Source organism: Ammospiza nelsoni, chromosome 20 (assembly GCF_027579445.1).
Source record: "Ammospiza nelsoni isolate bAmmNel1 chromosome 20, bAmmNel1.pri, whole genome shotgun sequence".
Taxonomy (NCBI): Eukaryota; Metazoa; Chordata; class Aves; order Passeriformes; family Passerellidae; genus Ammospiza; species Ammospiza nelsoni.
In genome coordinates, this window is record NC_080652.1 from 657,520 (window position 1) to 679,754 (window position 22,235).

The 22,235-nt window shown below is 41.2% G+C and overlaps 1 protein-coding gene and 1 long non-coding RNA gene across 2 annotated transcripts; one reads left to right on the top strand and one right to left on the bottom strand.

Moving 5' to 3' along the window:
* Positions 1-1,764: 1,764 nt before the first annotated feature.
* On the bottom strand, positions 1,765-21,498 carry MAN1B1 (mannosidase alpha class 1B member 1). Its single transcript, XM_059486682.1, has 13 exons — positions 21,309-21,498; positions 19,014-19,122; positions 17,768-17,904; positions 16,651-16,811; positions 14,555-14,664; positions 13,089-13,274; positions 10,943-11,091; positions 10,151-10,339; positions 9,119-9,309; positions 7,418-7,538; positions 5,573-5,770; positions 5,147-5,278; positions 1,765-4,357 (listed from the first exon to the last, which is right to left on the bottom strand). Exons 1-13 carry the CDS (start codon positions 21,438-21,440, stop codon positions 4,154-4,156), a joined length of 2,019 nt encoding a protein of 672 aa, XP_059342665.1. The 5' UTR covers positions 21,441-21,498; the 3' UTR covers positions 1,765-4,153.
* On the top strand, positions 10,036-16,982 carry LOC132082427 (uncharacterized). Its single transcript, XR_009419797.1, has 3 exons — positions 10,036-10,287; positions 16,698-16,839; positions 16,936-16,982. It is a non-coding gene; the product is annotated as an uncharacterized LOC132082427 (long non-coding RNA).
* Positions 21,499-22,235: the final 737 nt, after the last annotated feature.

The window sequence follows — 22,235 nt, forward strand, 5'->3', positions numbered from 1 at the left end:
CTTTGAAGAGAAAGGAGGCCTGGGTGTCTGCTGACCTTCTAGAAGGACAAGTTTTTTAATCCTCTTCTCCTGGACTATACTGAGGTCTTATTTTCCTCTTACAGACAGTTCTTATTCCAAAGGAATACACATAGTTTGATTGATATGGAAGGATAAACTAAAGGCTTTCAGATACCATGGCAAAGAGGTAATAGACATGGACATCTAAGGATAGATGAGCAGCACCATAAAAGAAATCATGGCCGAAGTCTGAAGCCAGTGCCACCAACATCCATAATGTTTTGAATCCTTTGGCAAGCAAGCATGGGAGGTAAAAAGAAAACCCTGCTGTGTGGTACTGTCTGAGCTGAAGGGAAGAGCCCCAAAGCACCTCTCTTGAGCATCATGGGAATGCTGCTCCTGGTTGAACTTCAGGGCCACACAAGGATAAATGGCATAAAAGCAGTGAGTGACCCAGACCAGACCACAGGTGCAGACCCTGTGCTTAAGGCCTGCACCAATGAGGTTGTTGAACAAAGGCCCAATTTGTTCTATCATCATTTACTGACACAAAGAGTGCAGCCAAGGTGGGAACATCATACAGAACAGGAACTCAGGGTTGGGCTCCAGTAGACACAGAGGCTTCCTGCTTTGGACAGCAATCTCCAGCAGTATTTCAGAGAACAAAAGAATCCAAGTCTTCCTTCCCAAATCCAAAATCATAAAAATCTTAACCCTTTCTCTTGAAGCAATAAGCTTCATGGAGCTACCCCATCATGTCAGTTTTACTGATCCTGTTAAATATACTGAGTGTGACACTGGCACTCAGGGGCTGAATTCCCTTGCAGGGCTATTTCTAAGAGGAAAGTCTTGAGGTGCAGGAAAAATTCACAAAACTGTAAATGCGTTATTACAAAAACCTTTCTTCATCCATCATCACTGCCAACATCACACTGGCATGGTACAGGAAACAAGGTGTATTTGTCAGAGTAAACAGAGCTGTACCTGAGCTTGGTATGGAATGCTGAAAATCCTGTTAAATGAAGTCCTGCAAAACTGCCAGCTTCTACAGACCGGTAATGAGAATTCAGCTTTCAAAAGTTCAGGGATTACATGGTAACTGTGCCCCATCCATCTGCTGATTTTTTTTTGAGCATACAGGTCAGTATTTCCTGAATTGTGGCTCAAAGCCCCAACTGTGAGACTCCCAAGTCCACAGCCCTCCAGTTCTCTGTGGGTCTGCCCATGCCCAGCTCTGTTTCTCAGTGAAAGCCCAAGGCTTTCCATTGTGAAGGACAGAATCCCTATCTCAGTGGTAGCCTTCCCACAACACTCCACTTAAGCCAAAAGTGTCCCAGTATGTAGAAACACCAAAGTGGATTACAGACACAGCAGTTCAAGCTTTGGAACAAGAAACCACAAATTGAGTTTGAGTTGCCCTGGAGGAGCACGCTATGGAACAGAAATAGGCTCTGGAACTCAGAAACTGATCGGACCCAACAGTTTGCTAAAGAAGTAAAAATAAACAAGCAATTAAAATGACCTCTGCAGAAGAACAGGAAGAATAGATGAGCTTGGTTGAGATTGTTTTGTTTGTGCCATTTCACAAGTGACGTAGGGATGTGAAACAAGCATTTGTTCTCAAAGGGAGTGAGAGCTAACAACCTGAACCTCAGGTTTAAAGGCTGAGGACAGCAAAGCCACATTTTGAGGAGACTGCATGGTCCAAGAGGAACTAGACAGAAATCAGCTGGACCAACAGGCTCAGCTAAAAGACAGGACATGTTTGAGGAAGTGTCAGTTTATTCTTCTCTCCTTCAACTCATCAGGAAATTAATTACTGCTCTCAAGCCAATCATAAAACAAAAAAAGTATCACACAGACTCCCATAGTCACATTTGTAGACTCGACTGCATTAAGACTTGTGTACAACTTCCAAACCAGAAGATTTTTGGTAAGCATTTATATATGTATTCCATTTTCTAAGAAATCTCTCTTGCTTCAGTCAGGCAGCTCTCCGGTGAAACACCAAACCCTGGAAGTTTTACAATCCATAGCACAGTCAAAATTAAAGGATCAAAATTCACTTTGTTCAAAGGCACAAGGCCAAAGCAACACAGGAGAGCAGGACCTGGGTAGTGTCACTGAATTTTTTTTTTTTTCCTTTAGTCTCCAATTTTAAGCCTTTAGCTTTTAGCCCAAACTCAGCTCCTCAGCAGCATAAACCTGCTTCATGAACAAAAAAACCTGAAGGTGCTTCCTTCCACATTTCCACTGCACTGTCTTCATTTATTGTTGTGCCAAAGAAAACAGAAGCCTTGACAGCAAATCAGTTGTGTAGCCAAAGGTCATAGTGACTGGATTCCACTGCACTTGTAAGTGAGAAGCTTGTTCTCAGAGTTACTGCTGGCATGTGAACGAGAGGAACATTAACATTCTGCACTGACTAGTTATGTCCTGTCAATCCCAGGACAGGGTCCCTCTGATGACAGAAGAATGTGCATTTAAATAATTCCTAAAATTTCTCCATTTCCATTAGTACATGGAATGATAAATATTATATAAAACACTTAAATAGTGGTCCCAAGAGAAACTTGTAACTCTAGCAAACAGAATGGATCAGCATAAAACAAAGATGCATCTTACTTTACAAATCAAAGATTACAATTACTATAAAATACCTCCCTCAGCCACTGGAAAATGAAACATTAGAGTCAAAATCAGTCAGCTCCATTAACAGCTAGTGACCTCTGGATTTAGTGGGGATTGCAGCTCCTGGCCCTGCCCATGACACCCCTGCCATGGGGGAAAGAGACTTTCAGTGAGACCAACTGGAAACATGAACAATCACATTTCTGAGATCTTATCCATGAATACAGGACTGTCCAAGTCCAAATCCAAAAGGAAAAGCACTCTAGAAAGCTCATTTTCAAATTCATGGCTTAAAATCTGTACATGTGCACATATAAAAATGAAAGATCCCAGGGGTCCTGTAAGATTCTTTAAAAATTTGGGTCGACTTTGTCTTCAACTAACTGAAATTAATTTCTCCAATTCTACTGGGGTCTAGAACTGCTGTAGACTGTCTGCTTTTAACACTACTGCTGAAAATACCCACTGTACTCCTAAGGAAAAAAATAACTGACAATTTCTCGATGGTCCAAGAAATTATGAATAAGAAGAACTTTGCTGTACAGCTGTAGGTTTGTTTTGAGTCAACAAAAACCATTATGTGATATCTGAACAGGAAGGGACACAAGGAAGCTGATACTTAATATGCCCACAAGCTTTCCCAGTGCCCAACCTCTGAAAAGCTGAAAGCAGCTTTCAGTCAGAATACCTGAGTCTAACTGATGCAAATAAGATATAAAATGCACATGTAGTTTTACTTGCATTTCACATTATCTCCTGCTTTCCTGCAGGGAAGTTAAAAAACTCAATATTTCTACAAAATTATATACCACTTTGAGCTAAACCAGCAGCAAATTCTCTTTCACCATTCATTTCAGCCACAACTTGAGTACTGTTCCAAGTACTCTACAAAACTAAAACACTACACAACAGATGCTCTGCTGCCTCTTTCTTCTCTTAACACGATGCAGCATATCTCGGGAGTTTGGAATGAGATCAGAGTACCAGCAGCAATACTGACAGCTTTTCCCTGGGACAGCACTACAGCTCTTTGTTTATTCCACTTTGCACCTGAACCACTGTCACGGTCTGACAAAGGAATGGCTCTGTAATCCAGTGTTTCAGTGAATCCAGAATAAACCAGAAAACTGAAGGCTTATTCCTGCTCTCCAGGAACAACAGTGTGCCCTAAGCCAATTCGCTGCATTCTCAGCATTTAATGAGCATTTAGTAACACTGACATAAATGAGTCATCAGTTAAGTGGGCCATCAGAGCCCCAAGAATGTCATGGTCCACGCTACAATTACCTTCTGAACCTCAGCACCAGGGAAATCAGCTTCATATGGCACAGCTTTGCCCATCCCAGAACCAGAGATCAGATTTAAGACTGATGTGATTTCTTCAAACCAGAAATGCTTTTCCCAAGCTTCTGTCTGTTGTTTGAAGTCAAAAAGGTGCATTTTATAGCATCTCTCCTCAAACCCTGAAAAGTAAAGTGACTTGAAGATAATGCCACCACTGGAAGATCCACTGATGTAGAGTCTATGCTGGTACCCAGATAGGGAGTGGATGAGCCTCTGTGTTAAAGACATATTTGTCAAGGTTGATTAAGTCTATGTCATCTGAGAATAGCAGAAACATGTATTTGAGTGTTTCCCCAAGGAAGAAGCTCTCCATTTTATCCCGTGGTTCTGGATTCCTGGGATTCTGAACATTGTTAATAGAAGTATAACCACCCGTAGGAACCTGTGCAAAAAAAAAAGAAATAAAAAATCGTATCTTTGCATAACCTAAAACAATTTTTTACTTCCTAACATCCAGATGCACTTGGAGAAGATAAGTGCTATGAACAGATCATGTTTTCATGCTTTTCATTTCATACTTGGTTTTCATTTACGTATAAAGCTTCAGTAATGAAAAAAAAACTCTCATTGCATTTTAAAAGAAACCACAACAATAAATGAAGCAAAATATCCATTTGTGCTTAGGGTAGAGGGGTATCACAAAGAACATCCCTTTGAAGTTTCTGGACAAACATACAGAAAGGAACCAGAGATTTCTACATTAGAGCTGACCCAAGAACAGACCATTGATATTTGGTGCCACACTTTCAGAGCATATCAGTGACATCTCCATGAGCACTATAGTCAGAATGAACACAAATAGTGTTAATGCCATTAATGCCATTTTGTGCTATTTCTTTTTTCTTTGGCAACTTTAATTGAAGAGTTCTTTCAATCCAGCCATGCCCTTCTCAGCTTCCAAAGTCTAGAAACTACAGATTCTAACACTTTGGTAGTCTTGCCTATAGCTTCTGTATTTCACTTTTTCATCAATGTAATATGACTTCTTTCATTATATAGACTAAGGAGGGTATCTCCATCTGTAAGAAAACAATTTTTCTGTATATACCTACAAATTCCCCCACATTTATCTGATGAATCCTGAAACATAGTATGTTTTTCAAGTTGTTGTTAGAAAGCAAGTGAAAAAATACAGTCCTGACAGAACAAGGTTATAATAAACTGGCCTTACCCTGGTGTATCTGTTGAAATTCTGCAAGATTTCCCAGCCCCAGTCTTGATATTTCTTATCACCAGTGAATCTGTACATATAAAAAAGGCTTTCCACAGTTTCTGGTCGCAATAAATTGTGTCTGTCTGCAGGCTGCGAGAGAAAAAAAGGCAAGAGTATTAGACAGGGAATTTCCTCAAGGATGCATGCAGGGAGAAAAATAATTATTCACATCTCCATCTGCTCCCAAGAGTTTGCTATGCATAAATCAGCTTCTAAATATACTGCTGGGGTAACTAAAACCAAAGCCTAGGGTACAGCTAGAAGGCTAGGCAGAGAAAGAATTAGCTGCTCCACAACAGACCCCATTGCTAGTATCTGGCCAGGAGTTCAACAGCAGAATAGAGCTACAGAGAAACCTGGAGTTCAGGCCAGCTATGTGCTCACCTTGATTTCTACATCCTTGTGGCCCTTCTGTGCATGGAGGTTGAAGTGTACAATCTCTGGGCTCAGGCCTGTCTCTACTTGAGCATACATCTGGTAGCAGGTTTCTATAAGAGTTTCAGCCAACTTCATATGATCAGCAGCCAGTCCATTGTGAGCTCCCAGTGCTAAAGTACCGGGCAAGAAGCAAACCAAGTGATCCTGCAAGACAAGACAACTCTTACTGAGAAGTTACACATCAAACAGCAGGGGAAGTAAAGGAGGCACCGTCTTCTTAATTTTTTTGATTTTTTGTTCTTCTTCAAAACACATTTCTGATGCCAACAACTTGAGGATAACTTTTTAACAATCTCATGTAATGTAACATGAGGCAGGCAGCATTATTACAGAAATCGTTAATTTCAAAAATGTAGAAGAATGTGTTTTTTGACAAGTTTCTGGAAAAAAGGTCTCAGGTCATGTTGAGGGGAAGGAGAGTGTCTTTTGGTTTACCAGAAGCATACATTTCATATCAGCTCATGCAGGGCATCAACAGAACCACCTAAAGGCTTCACATCCTCTTTCTAACCTAATGGTAGCTTAGGAGCTAAACCTACCATTGATGTAAGAAAATAAGCACCGCAGATGAATGTCACACATGGAATCTCAAATGATTTTCAACATTCAGAATCAAAGCTCAGGTCTCATCACTCAAAAACATAATAAAACTACTCTGATGTCCCTGTATGGACCTTTAAAAGCTTTGTCCAGTACTTAAAGAAAGTGGAGGGTTGTAAAGGTCAGCATAGACATAGGAGCCAAACATCCCCCACTGTTCCAGCTGGACAGGGTAAGAGACCTGTCCAGCCTTCCATCCAATAATAATGGATTAAAACAAAAATTCTGAAACAGAAGGAAGTGTTCTGACGTATACAGACACCAAAGCCAAATCTATCTGTCTCAATTCAACTCTGTCCTGTCCTGGAATGGGGCAGCCCCCTCCACCCAAAACCCAGACTCTGGTCTTACTCACAGCAGTTTTTTTGGAGAGCTTTTGGGAAATTCAGATCCAAGAAGCACATGCTGAAAACCAGTACTAAAGATCTTAAAAACACTACATCAGGAAAGGCTATACATACATTAATAATACATCACTCATCTTTCCGACAAGCTACGCACTTATACAATACCTGCACAGCATGGGATTTTTAACTGGAAGATCTTAAAATACACAAATAGGGAACACAGGGTAAAGATCAATCAATTTTCCCTACAGCAAACAGCATACTGTTATACCCAAGAATCTTCCAGGTAGGAAAATAAAGATATCATGAATGGACAGAAACCTCCAAAATTATTCATTTCTTTTTAAACCCCATAATACAGTATTAGATGACATGCTTCTTTTGAAGGCAAATCTGAAAACACAGGTGTGTAAGTGCCTACATTTATTTTTGAATTACTGAAAACTAGTAATACGTAAAATAGGTATTATTGCAACAATTTAGGACCCTGGAATTTTTTCCCCCTGACTAAAACAGGGGGAAAAAAGAAAGAAATTTTAATTCCAGCACCAAAATGTTCAGTCTTGAAGGAACAAAATGGGTTTACTAGAGTAACTCAGAGAAGGCCCTCGGTTTGCACTTGTAGTTAGTATCTACAAGGCAGTTACTCATTACTGTCATCACACTGGACAGATGTGTATGTATATATCATCTTGTGTTTTGGGTTTTTTTTTTCATTTGTTTGTTTTTGTTGGGGTTTGGTTTTGTTTTTTGAGAGGGAAAAGCTTTGCATTTGCCTCTGTGTTGGGTTTCATTTAAATTTTGTAATGGTTTTTCTGTTTTCTTTTGCAATTATATTTCTTACCATCTTGGCACTGAAATGGCCGTGAGCAAGCTCTCCTACAAAAGTAAGCTTCTTGGGCTCTGATCTCTGAAGAAGATGCTTTTTCACTCCTTCTATGGCTCTCATATAGTCTTCCAACAGCCTGTGAAAAAAATCATCCCCAGTTGGCTCACATGCACACAATTAGAACATATTTGGTCATAGCTGATGTTCAGCACAATCTTTTAGACAACTGTTACTTCAGTCTACAGAGTAATATTTAACTAAACGTGAAAACTCAAAAAACTCCCTCAGTAACCATCAACACAACATGAATCAGTTATCACTACCATGTAGCAATTTACTTGAAAAGTAAATTTATTTACTTAAAAAGTAAATAATACTTTAATACTTATTCAAATATTAAAGAAAATACCTGCAACTGTTTCTAGGCAATAACCAGATTTTATTTCAAAAATCCTTGGAAGCAGAGTTATTGAAATCACAGAAAATCGAGGCTGGGAAGGACCTCTTGGAGGTCTCTATTTCAACCCTCTGCTCTGAGGCAGATTCAATTTCACCAGGTTATCCAAGCAATTTTTCAGTACCCCCATCCAAAGATGGAGATTTAAAGAGTTTAAGCAATCTTTTCCAATTGACCTGTCTCACTGTGAAACACTGTTTCGCAGTATTTAATTTCATTTTTCCTTGCTTTCATGTACTTTCAATATGGAAAACAACCTGTTGATTGTGCGGCTCACAAAATGCCATTGTGGTCTCAAAGAAAGCGGTTCTCCATTTACAGTAAAATAAGCCTCAGAAAGAGCAGTGATGAAAGCTTTGTTTGCAGAAAGGCATCTGCTCTGACACACAAAAATGCCTCCAAGAAGCACATTTTTGCTCTGTCTGCATTAAACTCCCTGAAATTAACAAGGAGTTTAACGGTCTAACAGAATTAACTTATATGCAGACTTGTCTTGAAGGAAAGTTTCTTTTCCAAGCTCTTTAACTCCTCCTTGTAAACACTCTTCCACCAATGCAGTACAGATAAAAGAAATATATGAGACTTGAAGAGGGACTTTTTACAAAAGCATGAAGTGATAGAGCAAGGGTCTTTAAACTGAAAGTAAGTAGACTGACACAATATTAGGAAGAAATTCTTCCCTATGAGGGTGGGGAGACCCTGGCACAGTTTGCCCAGAGGAACTGTGGCTGCCCTATCCCTGGAAGTGTCCCAGGCCAGGCCGCATGGGGCTTGGAGCAACCTGGTCTAGTGGAAGGTGTCCCAGCCCATAGCAGGGGTGGCACAGAAGGAGCTTTAAGATCCCTTCCAACCCCAACCAGTCTGGCATTCTGGAATTAAAGAGAAGATAACACAAACATCAAACTCTCCTTTCACTAGCAAACCCAGAGGAAACACAGACATCACTGTCAAAAGGAGAGGCCCACAGTATTTCAGAAGTGTCATTATTATTCTCATCTCCTTTCTGTGACACTCCTCACATCTGAGGAAGAAAAAGCTTTTGTGGAGAGGGGAGTTTTAAGACTAAGGCTAACTCTCTTTGTGTTCTTTCATCATGTTACCACAGGTCTCTCTTTCTTCATAGCTTGCTTTTAAAAACAGTACTAAGTCCAGCTGACTCTTGAGCACATGCATTGTTTTTCTTTAAGCAGCAAACTACAACAGCGGGTTTTACAGCTCACCTGATTATAACACCAATATCAGAAGTGTAAAGAACTTACTCATTTTCTTTCTTTCCACCCTGAATCCACTGCTTAAGTAGATACTCATAGTAACTGTCAGCTCTGGCTCCCAGAGTGTAGACCCCCAGGTGGGTGAACTGTCCACTGTTGGTGTTGATAAACATAGGCACCAGGCCATCGTTTTTCCCTGAGAGGATGTGAACATGCTTCATCACCTCATCTACAGCTTTCTACAAGAAAATGGAAAACATAAATTATAGGTATAAATGAGGTACAGAACTGTGTCACGTCACTATAGTCCAGTAACAAACCTGTAACTTTGCTCCCCCAAATTAGCATCAGGGACATCAAGTTCAGCTAGAGCAATATATTAAATTCAAGATTTCAGACTTTTGGACTCTCAAAATACGATGTTCTGGTTATGTTCAAGTACTCTGAAGCAATTATAACTGTTTCCTTTCCTTGAAGGCAAGCCCACTCAAAAGCCAGTACTACAGCACTCAGATTTACTCAGACTTGCAAAGGAGAAGTTCAGCAAAAAAATCAACTACATGAATCTATTTAGCAATAGTAAGGTTCTTTAAATGACTGCGTTCTTCAACACTGAGCTGTGGATACAAAATATCAAAATAATAACATCAGCGAACAAAAAGAAAAATCAAAAATATTATTTTCTCTGAAATTCTTTTTATTTCAACTAACTTTTCCCTATATGGTGACCTGCTCTCAGACTCTTAACTATTGAATGACATTTTAGTTCCTTGAATGGTAACATTTCAGTTTTGTTCTCTGCACACAGAAAACAGTATCAAGAAACTACACTCAGAAATTTTTATTTTTCTACTTAAAAGCTGTTTCTGAGGATGAAAAACAATTATTCATCTCCACTACTATTTCTGGCATTCAATAAAATAACGGAATATTTTGTTTCTTTTTCTTCCCTTGTCTAGAGTTCCACAACTTATTTATCATAACTTATAGACTCCTGAGACCATGAGTACTGATGGAGAGTCAGTGGTAGAGCTGCAGAGAAATGGACAAAGCAAGCAATATCAACTGATTCTTCCATACCCGGAATTTCTCATCTCCAGTCAGACGAGAGAGCTCCCTGAACTCCAACTGAATGCTGGTCACCTCTGCCACAGTGCTGTCAGATGTCCAGCGAGGGGGATGTGCAGTGCCCCGACCAATGTTGACATCAGAATAAGGTATCTTGGACGGCGTCTTGAATGCTGGCATAAGCCTGTTTCCAATGTCTTTCTAAAGAAAGCACAGGGTCAAAACAAGTCAAACCAAAAATACATATATATATATATAAATGGACATCCCATTAGATTTTCTTCACAAAGCAGATGGAAGAAGAACAGCAGCTTAGTTTTAGATGATGCAAGCAATTAAATTTAAAAAGACATTAACTTATTCATTGTAATGAGCAGAGTTTCCACCTTGTCCTTAGCACTGCAGGCCTCATCTGAGGCTGCAATCCCTAGCATGCAGTCACGGGCTGATCTAGCTAATCTGCTGAAGCAGCTGATGCTGTTAAGACACACAGAAAGGGCAATAAAAAACAACTATTACCCTTTGCCATTCATTTATTTCTTCTTTTGTTTCATGAACTTCATGATGGTCAACCATTCATCAGCAGAAGACCAGACATACAAGAAAAGGTGACAAACACAGCAAGGCTTTGAGGTTGTACAGAGAGCAGAAGTGCAGGCTTTAAAGCTTAATGGTAAATGCCTTCCCCACCACTTTATGAAACTGTTAAAAACCAGTAACATTTAACTTTCTGAGGAACCTTCCCTCAACTTTGTCCAATATGGAATACATAACCCAATTTCATTTGTAAGGCCAGACACTCACAGCTTTTTCCAGGAATAGGCTATCTCCAGAGAGGTGGTAGGTGCTCAGCAAGCCACCCAGGATACGGATAGTGCTCTCAAACAGGTTCACATCCACATTTTTATCAAAGACTAAATCATTTGCTACCCATTTTCTTGCTTCTTCAAACTCTGCAAAGTGTAAAAGGTAGTTCAGTTCAGAACTTCTGGCATGTTCCAATAACTAAAGACATGAGTACTCCATATATTCATGACAGTTACTTGTATTTGTCTATAGAGATGAATATTTTAGGTGGAAAATTAAAATGAAGAGCACATGCTGGAGGAAGTTTCATTACCATTGGCTTAATTCTTACTCAGCACACACCATAGAAGCATACAGAGAGAAATATCCACCAAAACAGAAAATCCTTAATAGTTTAAAAAAGAAGAATTTTTTTAGTAAAATAGTCCCAAAATTAGAATCGTTCAAATCCATCCATTTGACTTGTCAAATAATTAGTTACACTTCCACAAAGCCTGCTACTTTTAATTAAATCTTTTTCAACCAGACCCATTATCCAGCGCAATAACAGGTAACATTTTCAGTTAATAGCTTTAGCCTAGCAATGTCCTCAGGAGCCTGCTTCCTGCAAGATGGTGCAATCTTTTTCTCGAGAAACAAAAATGGTTGTTTATCACATTACTAATTCAAAAGAAAGGTTAAAAGAAAAGGCATATTATGTTCATCAATCAGCTTAGCAGCAGCAGCACTCAGTAACTGCTTGGGCACAGGGTCTCCACAGTGCATGTGAGTCAATTTAGCCCTCACAACTGGAGGCTGAGCTATTTCAGTGATCTCACAGCTTCTGGAAACTCCTGCTTGTGAGAAGCAGAACAAACAGTTTACCAGAATGGAATGCATTCCTTAGAAGATAAACTCTGGAGCAAATGGATGCCTCTTCGCCCTCCAGTCCTGGATGCTGGGCAAAAACAGGATGTTGGGCACGTTGAGAAGAATTACTAAAATTCTTCAGTCAGTGTTGTCAGAAGTACAACAGCAAAGGCAGAGTTCTCTGCCACAGAAGCTTTTGCATTCATCAGGTGATAAGAAAGACTAGCAGCCTCAAACAGAACTTGCATTTACATAGCACTTGTTATTCAGAAGAAACCCCAGGAGCTCTCTAAGGCAGTCAGCAGAACTGATAAAAAACAGAAAGAAGTCCTCACCAAGAACCCATTTTCAACACATCTCTAATACTAATAATTTATTTTAAAAACTCTACTCAGTTCAAAATTAATTAGGAAAAAAAAAGAGCAACATACTGTCAACTTGATTAAACTTCAAGACAGCCTGCGCAGGCTTAGAGCTGCACACACACAACATACTATTTTACAAAAACTTCAAAGGTAGAAGAGACAGAACCATGAAATACTTTGAGTATTTATTGCACCCTCACTGGCAGCTCTGTTCTTCCTATCATGACTGAAAAATCTGTAAGTTTAATAAAAGTTTACAAAGGTGGCTATTGACCATGGTTAAAAAGATACAGTTCCAGCAATTTTTAAATACCATTAAAAAAACCTCTGCATCGCCAAAAATAAAATCCCAACCAAGCGACAACAAAAAAAAAAGGTCATAAATACTAATTAAGCATTAAAGTGTTTTGCAACAGAATTGCAAAATTTTGGGCTTAGTTTTTAAATCTGTTTGAAAGTTTTCTAGCATGGTCATTTCCAGAATAACTCTCAAAAATACAGACAACAAAACAATTCAGGAAAGAAGTACTGAGCAGTCCCTTTCTCCACCCATGGATTCCTTACAGAAAAAGCCTTCTTAAATCCATATATGAAATACTGGTATTAGGTGTGGTAAAACACAAGCAAGGAACATCGAGACACTACTCAAGAGTGATGGGCAGAAAGCCCCCAGTGGCTATGTAATGGCACAGAGGTTTTAGTACAGAAACAAAGACCAGGAAGTTTATTAAAACATCCCTCAAATTCTACCAGATACATACACTGTGTACACATACATATGTATGTATGTATTTACCCTCACAAGGAAGCTAAATTTATAGGCCACATGTAATAAATATTCCCCTCAAAGAACTCTGAACAGGCAGTACCTGAAAAGAAATTAAAGAATTATTTTAGGGGAAAAAAACTGGAAGAGGGAAAAAAATTACCTTCTTTTAAGCCTAAAATCCACATGGTATCCAAGGCATCAATTAAGGTAAGCCCAAGTCCAAACCACTCGCTGTAGGACTTGGACAAAGGCTTCAGCTCATCATGGCCCCAGGCAAAATCCTTGTACCCTTTCCAGGCATGGCGGAAGGCTTCAATCACAGCCAGCTGGCGCTCATTGATGGGCACTGCAAAGGACAAACAGCACCTTGCTCAGGATTTCTACTGGGCACTGATGCAACTCTACTGCGCACCACTTTACTGCATTGCACCGAAAATAAAATTTCTTTCAAACTAACTGATCACTGCAATGGAAAAACCACCCTCATATTATTTGTTTCAGAACAGCCTTTCCTCAGCAGAATAACCAGTCAGTGTTTCCAGTCAGCAATTCAGTCAAATTCTCTGGAAGAGAGAAATCTCTCTGGAAATAGAGATTTCTCCCTGGCAACAAAACTGTCACTTCTGCAAATAAACCATTAAAATAATCATGCACAGCTATAGATGAGTATCACTAAAGCTCAAAAAGACAGAAGCTAGGAAATACCAGATTAAGATCCATGGTAATCCAGGTGCTGAATACATATGCTTAAGAATAAAATCCTCAGCTAATTCAACACAACATCTTTCCTTCATCTTCCCTCTCTTACCAACTGCTTTCTGTTAAATTTAAAATCACTTCTTCAAAATTATTTCTATTGAACTTTCTATTTAATATCAAAATAGAAAGAAAATTTACATTTTCCATCTTGGCTAAACCAAGTCTTTTTTCTTAGTTGTACTGATGTTTTTGCTTGCAATCTGCCGTGAAGTGGAGCTTACGTTACGCATTGAACATGAAAAATTTCAAGCCATTCTGAAAAATTATGAACAAAGACTTCTAGAGTGGGAAACACCAAGCAGCACAGCTAACCCCATAAATATTAAGCTTGCAGAAGTGCAAATACATCACACTGAAATATGTCGTGTTCATCACACCAGAACTTCCTGGTTTCTTTTCTGAACTCAGAAAAAGGAAGAACAGGTTCTTAGCTCCACAAGTGCAGCAACTTTAAAAACAACTTCTGCAGCTTTCTGGTGAGCCTTAAAAATAGTTCCACTTAGTTCAGGGAGGAAGTCATTTCCCCTGTATTTGCAGAACAAATGGAAAGGCACAGCTGAAAAGGAAGCTGTCTCTTGCATGCCCTCCTTCTTTAGGTTATCCTGCCTCTTCCCAGAGGCTACATTTCAAAGATTTGTCTCTAAAATTTATTTTCAAATTCTGAAGGCTAACAAGCATGAAGGCTGGCATAGTGAAATAAGAACACTGAAAAACTAGGATGTTTTAGGTAAGCAATCTCTCCTATACTTTTTGTTTCCTTTAATCTAAATAAACAAATAAAATAATGTGTATGGGGAGAAACTGCACAACTGAAACCATAAAAGCAAACAAACAAAAAAAAAAGGTATCATTAGCTGCTCTATTTACTTGGTTCTTTCTGGTCTTCAGGTTCCACAGGTGAAGATTTTTCTAGTTCCATTATTTTACTGGATGGAGGTTCAGTGCTTTGGTCAGGTTCTATCACTGCTCCTCTCCAGCTGCAAATACAAGGGACTTATTTTGGTCACAGAAAATCATGCAAATGAATGGGACTTATCTCTGTATTTTCTTTATCACACAGTATTTTGATAAAACAGAAGTTACATTTTGTAGCAAGGCTCAAAATGATTATGTGGCCCACTAAGTAAGTTTTCTGTTCAAAGAAATTTTCTCTGCAGAAAAATTTTACTTGATTAAGAAATGTGTGTTACAAGCTCTTGGATTTTCATTAAATATCTTGGCAATGGAATTTAACAAAAAACTTCTTAAAATAAACACCTGAAAATGTTGTATTACAAGCAATTTGTTATCTACCAGCTCTGAAATTACCACACTAGCTACTAATACTAAATAGTACCATGTTGAATCCTCTCAATCCTTCCCCCTGAGAGAAATCCCCAGGGCCTTCTCTTGGAAGAATATATCAGAGTTTGTCCACCTAGGCTGATAGAGAGGACGCAGCCCATGGTGCTCTGCAAGCACTACTGCCAATCTGCATTAGATTGCTTCTCCCATTGGCCAGTTCATATTGCCCACCCCAACTTTCATCCCTCATTGCCCCTACAGGTAGCTGCCCTTTGTCCTGTTCTTGTGGCCTTACTCTGAGCAGCTTCTGAAAGAGACACTTTGAAGAAGGCTGCAGCATTTCTACCATCCTGCCATGCTGCAAAAATGACACATAAACGATGATCACCAAAACTCATGATTAAGTACAAAGGATGAGATGCTCAAAGTACTAACTCTGCTGTCAAGGGATTACAAGCCTTCTCTTCTACCACAGATGCGTAAAGCAGTTTTTACAGGTTTTCATGAAGAATCTCCTAAAGGAGAAGTCTTTGTCTTTCAGAGCAGACTTCAAATCAGGCCAAATTCAAATCAAGATCAAACAATCTCAACCATACCATTTAACGTATAGGTATGGTGTCTTTGAGCCCATTATATGCTTTCTAAGGGAACCAGGCTTACAGGATCTTTAAAGTCTATATTGTTTGCTTTAACAGTCCGACTGTTTCCAGTCAGCATATCTTCTGACTTAGATAAATGCCATATTTCATTTCTTACTTGTATTCTTTAAATTTGTAGCTAGTCTTCACTATGTTCTCATTGCTCTTGTAAGTTTGCTTATTACCACCTGTTCAAATCTGTGAGTTACAGCCCATGCCAAAGCAAAACAATAAAACATTTTCAGACAATACTGGCAGCCAAAATGCTGAGCCAGGCACAATTCCAATGCTATGATCTGCTCATCTGAGCCAGTGATAAAGAGAACATAAAACACATAAAACTCTCAAGCCTCATGTTCCAAGTCTGAAGAACCTCTGCTGAACCTTTGGTAGTCTTTTCCTTCACTTATTCCCAAATCAAAACACTTACATAACCATAGAAGCACAGACCTCCTGTTAAAGATACTACCAGATCTGTACAAGGAATGAAATGTCTTGTAAGAAAGAAGTAAGCACATCATGTTACACTCACACAGCTATGTACACATCCATTGGTTCTGCCTGGTTGGCCTGGGCCCAATTTCTTTAGTAGCACCAACCCACTGACAATGCTATCACTTTCCAAACCTGCCCCAGGACAAAAACACTTGCAGCAGCACTATTACATTGATACTGTTAGATTAACATTTATTACAACGAACAGCAGAAACCTCTGGACACTGAGAATCTTGCTGAACATTAAGAGTGTCTAAGTGCATTAGAAATACAGCCAGCCTTGCAGGGCTCCAAACCCTCTGCAGCTGTGTGATGCAAACAGTAAAATCAGAGAAACTGCACATTCATCAAAATTAAATCTATCAGCCTAGTAATATCAGCAGCTATCAGGCCAGGCCTGAGAACAAACCTTTGTGTGGACAAAGAAAGAAAATAACCTCGGACACATACAACAAAAAGCCCTTGAAATTTTCATTCCAACACTCAATGGATCTTGGCACAGGCAAGGTGGAAGGAAGCACTGTACCTTGCCTGAAACATTTCTACCTGATAACAGATTTCTCCGTTTTCTCTACTTTATCCTTTTCGACCAGCTCTTCTACAGCCCTCATGGTATCATGTTGGGTCTTCAGTCTTGTGTCTCTCCGTGGCGCCTTTATCTGAAGATTGGAAGGACCACGACGAACATGAGGTGGTTTTGGTGGCTTCTGAGAATAGGAAAAAAAAATGTGCTTGGTAAGTTGCAGAGATGGTAAAATTTCAAGCCATAAATCAATATCATTCCAGTATTAAACATAAATTCATACAAATCTTATTTTGTTTGTTTTGCAGCAGGCAAATTCTGACCTGAATGGAACCTATGTAAAGATCTTGTGGGTTTGTTTGCTTTAAACTTTTGGTAAAATCATCCCATTCTTAAGTTTACACTGATAAATTACTTCTGAACTACCTTTACAGCTCCCAAGTATTCATTTAACACAAGGTAGTGATGAAGGATTGTAAGGATATTTGATTCCATTCTACTAGGCACAGTAAATTTATGAGAATTAGCAAAAGAATGCAAAAACAAGTTTCCACAATGCCAGTGTAAAAACCAAGAATTACTATACAGTAATACATGTACATTTTTGCATGATGAAGAAAAGATTTCACACAAAATTTTGTATTCATTAACTGAACATCCCTGAATTCATGAGATAAATTCATGACAAACAACACAGTAACCAGTATTCCTTTGCTCCACTAATTCACAGTCAATTGATGTTCCTTTCCCCACAAACATAACCCTTCAAAATCTATCATCTGCTCTTTCTGAAGCTATCTCTCAAGCTCCCAGATAAATCATGACTCCAGGCTTCTCACAAGAGTGGAGAGTGATTCACACAGCACAAGTGAAGCCTCAAGTAAGAGGTCAGTGTGACATAAAGTCCTGGCCCTCCTGGGAAGAGCAGTGAGTAAAAAACAGCATACAGAACATGTAAATAAATAAGGTAAAGCCAAGAAATACAATACCAAAACCCTCCCTGAGAGGACAGCATTCCACCAAGAGCACACGTTTACTGCAAGTTCCAACTCCTTCTTCCACAACAACTGTTGGAACCAAGCACTATTTGCCTTCACAATCTCTTAGTGACGTTAGAAAACTAATTTCTTCTCACATTACCTGCAGTGAAAGCTCAGGGTAGTCTCCATGGTTGGCATCTGCTTTCTGGGGTGCTGGTAGAACAGCTGGATTTGCCAGCTTCAATCTAGGAATTTCTTGTTCTGTTCTCTGATCATCGAATGATTTGTTTGTTATACCTAGACACACAAAACTACTCAGCACAAGGAATCAACAGTCAAGGGCAGTTAGAAATTTATAACAGTTTGCTGTACACAAGTAGTAGATGCACCTCCAAAAACTGTTTGCATTCACAAAGCATTGATAAAAACACACTAATTGTTAGATACAAAGTGTATTTTGGTATTAATCCTCTCCCTAATGTAAAAGGAAGTTGCTAAAAGGCACATGGGGATTTTCAAAACTGATACTGTTTCAGTTTTTCAACACAATTAATAAGATAATATCAGAAGTAATGCGCATTAGTATTATCCAAATGCTTAGAACTTCTAAACTAATTGGGTTTGAGCTACCCGTATCTACATACAAACACAATAAAGAAACCACACTCAAAACTTTCAGATTTTAATCAACTGTCATAGTTTTGGAAGGGTAGTTCCCAATTCAGTGCTCCCTGAAACCACAAAAACCATAACACTGCTATTCTCTCTCCCTTTTCTGTTCTGCCCTCCCCCTTCCCCTTCCCTCTGGTGTGGATGAGTTGAAAACTGGTGGCACAGAAGGCAAAGATCACAGGTTGAGATAAGAACAATTTTGGGGAAACAGCAATGAAATAAAAAAACAAACAGTAAGGACAACAATATTAATAACAAAAGGTATAGGAAAAAGAAACTATTTACATGAAGGCATGAATAAAGATGGCTGCCCCTGCTATGTTTTCTCTGCCAGGAAGAGCCCCTTCTGCCCAGCACAAAGAGCCCCTTTCTCCCCTCTCCCACGCCCAGCAACAACTGAGGGGGTACAGAATAATATCCAGACCTTAGCCACACCCCCTCCCAGCTACTTCAACAAATTAACTATCCTGCCTGAAACCAGGACATCAACTAAAACGAAACGTTGCCCTAGTCAACACAAAGTAAGAAATGGAATACCAAAAATATTTTTTGAGTAAGCACTGCATCATTCAAACACCACATAAAATCATCTCAAAACTGCATTTTAATTAATACACCCAGTCATTAGCAATGGAAATTAAAACTGGTTATAAGACCCACAATCATCTCCTAATCTCTCATTGCCAGGTGTTAACAGCTCAGTCTGGCAATTGTGAGCTGTACAGAACACATACTTTTCCATGTTTCCCCCATGCTTGTGTACGAAATTACTCCACACACTGCCAAGAACGCAAACAGGAAGAGAATGACACTCCGCTGGAGTCGGGACAGCTGCTTCCATTTCTTTAGGAGAGAAAAGAAGTAAAAGAAAGAATATTTAGCATGACATTAAGAACCTACTTGGTTGAAAATAAACTCTTATTAGTTCATTCAGATTAAAACCCACAAAATTGACTAGGTTTAATTTTACCCTGTTTCCAGCTGCATATATCCATTGCTAACTTTCTTTGATAAGAGAGCAAACAGAAATCCAACCAGCTGGCACAAGAAGCTCACAAAAAACAACATAAGAACCACCTGCTCAAAGAACCTCAGAAGCTGCCAAATGCCAAGATTCCCAGAAAGCTTCAACTACAGCTGACTTCAATCACAACCTCCATTGGTTGACCTGAGCACCTGCTAAGCTATCAACTGGGAAATCAGCCAAAAGCCTCTTTCCTCTTGGCTGGCAAGGGACTGCAGAATGCACATGCAAAATTAGAAACACTAGAAAATGGCAGGAAAACTAAAAATGTTACTGCAGCAAAGAAGAAAAGCTCAAAATAAGGTGAGCACCAATCACTGGCAGGTCATGGGTTTGATCCTTGTATGGGCTGTTTGCTTAAAGAGTGGGTCCCTTTCAACTCAGAATATTCTGTCAATCTGTAAAAGAGAAGTCAGGTATCCTGGCTCTGACAAGCATGGGAACTGTCACACAGAACAAATTCTGCACCACAAAAAAAAGAGGCACCAACCTGCAGCAATGTGAAAATTAAGTAAAACACCACAACAGCAAACAAGACGAACCCACAATCTTTTCAAGTTTAGTCCTGGGCAAAAATGTATGGTTAACACTAGATTATATGCAACAATCACTGAAAAACTGACAGCAAATTACGTTAACCTGAACGATGCCAAGGAACATTAGCCTCAATTTACAGCGAGAGAAGCTGGAGTTAAACATCAAGGGTTAAACTGCCACCATTACTTTTCCAACAGTCCTCCTGAAATTCACTAATTCCGGTTTGGATATACAGAGGGAACTTCACTGCCAATGCTACACTTGGGAAGGACCTTTGCCACAAACCACACGGTACTTCCCACATCCTCATGCAGAGGCCGGGAATGTCTCCGTGCAGAACTGTCAATGGGCTCACACTGTGAGTCCCACAGCACAATTTCCTGCCGTACATCTGCACTGTTGACTGTACAGGAATACTGTTATACCCTTCTCTGGACACACTGCAAAATGCTGGTCCCACTGTGTCATCTTCAGTTCTACCTGCTTAGCAAACTCTATGATCCTTTTCCCACTGCAAAAAGACGCTTGAAATCCAGCAGCCCTGTGGTTCATCAGGGTAGGATGGGAAAAGAAGCTTTAATTGTGGTGTCTTGCAACAGGTAGGAGTAAGGCACAAGAACATGTGAGGGCATTCACCACCATCTTACTGGTTTTTTGCTCACAAAGAATAAGTGTAAAATGAAGGGTGATGACTCGGGCCCATATCTCTCTAGCTGGTAATAGAAAGAGAACTGTGGGACTGTGTGCCTAAACAAGCTCTTCATACACACTTCATCTGATGACCTGTAAAGCCTCTGTAGGTGACTATACATCATCTCCTATCTGTAACAAGGGTTATCTTGGCCCTCTGACTCACTCTTTCCCACAGAAGACTCTCCAGCCCAAGACTCCCATCCCACATGAAGCTGTCTGCCCATTCCACCCACAAGCAGACAAGGTCACTTCCCAGAGGTCTGCCAGAGGACCCCTCTTCTCACACTGTTCCCTTTAATCTCCATGGGCAGAAGACAGGACCCTCCCCTTAAGCCTTAACACAGGGAACAAAGGCACAGAGACCAAATCTTCATTTCTGTCCAAAGTGCTCGGCGTTGCCTCTCAAATGTGCACGAGCAGAGGGCAGGATTTTACCGTATGCCCCCGGTCCCAGCTTTATTCGTGAAAATTAAGACATGACGTGGAGACACCTCAGCCAGCCCGTGCCTTACACACCCCTATCCCGCGGAGAGCAGCCCTGAGCACTCCGAAAGCAGAGCCCAGAGCGAGGCAGCCCCAGCGCCCAGGGCCGACAGCCATGGCCTCTGCCCGACTCGGAACTGGGGGACGACGCTAGGCCCCCCGTGAAACTCCAGCTGCACCTAAGCCTAGGGACATTCCTGACCGCCCAACAGCCCTCCCCCATCACCAGGTGCCCCCCGCACCGAGGCCAGGGATACCCCGTGTACCGCACAGCTCCCCGCGTGGCCCTCACCCGCCAGCAGGAGCGCCGCCGCCAAGCCTTGCTGTTGTTATAGCCACCGACCCCGGCCGCCTCCTCTGGGCCGAGAGTGACGGAGATGAAGTCCCGGCGCGGCGATCCCGCGGCGGCGGCACCCGAATACATGGCGGCGCCTCAGGGGCCGCCTGCCGCCATGGCCCCGCGGGACGGAGCGGCCGCTTCCGGCAACCGCTTCCGGTGCCGCTCTGGCGCCGGCGCGTCCGCGCTCGATGGCACCAGGCGAGGCGGGACCCAGCGCGTCCGGCGGCGCCGCGGAGGCACCGGCCCTGAGGAAGCGCAGTCGGGACGGGCCCTCTCCGCGGGCGGGCAGGAGGAGGTGTCAGCCTGCGCTGCCCACTTCGCCGAGCCGCCCCGAGGCCGCAGCCCTCGGCGTAGGTACGGCCCGAGCCCCCCACTACTTCACGGGTTCGGGCTTCAAGCCTGGGCAGGGGTGCTCGAGGCTGCTTTGATTTTTGCCCTTGCCTCTCGCTGTCCCGGCGCATCTCGCCGAACCCCCGCCCTGCCCTGCGAGGACAGCAGCTGCTGGGGTGGGCAGTGAGGCGAAGGAAAGGCTGGGAATCCTCGCTGTTCTTCGGTGTCGTGAGACTACAACATAGAGACCGGTCACAGAATCATTGGCATGGAAGAACTGTAAATGAAGACATGCATGTGGTAGATAATAAGGAAAATAAACTCAGTAAATGGCTTGCAAGTCTCCATGGAACGGAGAGTGGGCCGCTGTGGTGAGGCGCAGCCCCGGCACAGAGCACTGTGCCCGGACCCGTGCGGGAAAACCCCGAAGTGCTGCTGCCTCCGAGAGCACAGGAAATGCTGTCTGATGGCATTGTCACCTGCCGCGGAAACACCGAGACACAACAGTTTTCCAGCAGGCAGTGCAGGAACACGAGCCTGAGAGCAGAC

What these genes read in the sequence shown, in the direction of transcription:
- MAN1B1 (XM_059486682.1), bottom strand. Translation starts at nt 21,440, where the DNA reads ATGTATTCGGGTGCCGCCGCCGCGGGATCGCCGCGCCGGGACTTCATC. An exon ending in GGTGGAAAGAAAGAAAATGA is followed by an intron (nt 7,539 to 9,118) that starts GTAAGTTCTTTA and finishes TTTTTTTCACAG; the next exon opens with GCTGTTGGAAGACTATATGA. An exon ending in ACAAGGATGTAGAAATCAAG is followed by an intron (nt 5,279 to 5,572) that starts GTGAGCACATAG and finishes TTTCTCTCGCAG; the next exon opens with CCTGCAGACAGACACAATTT.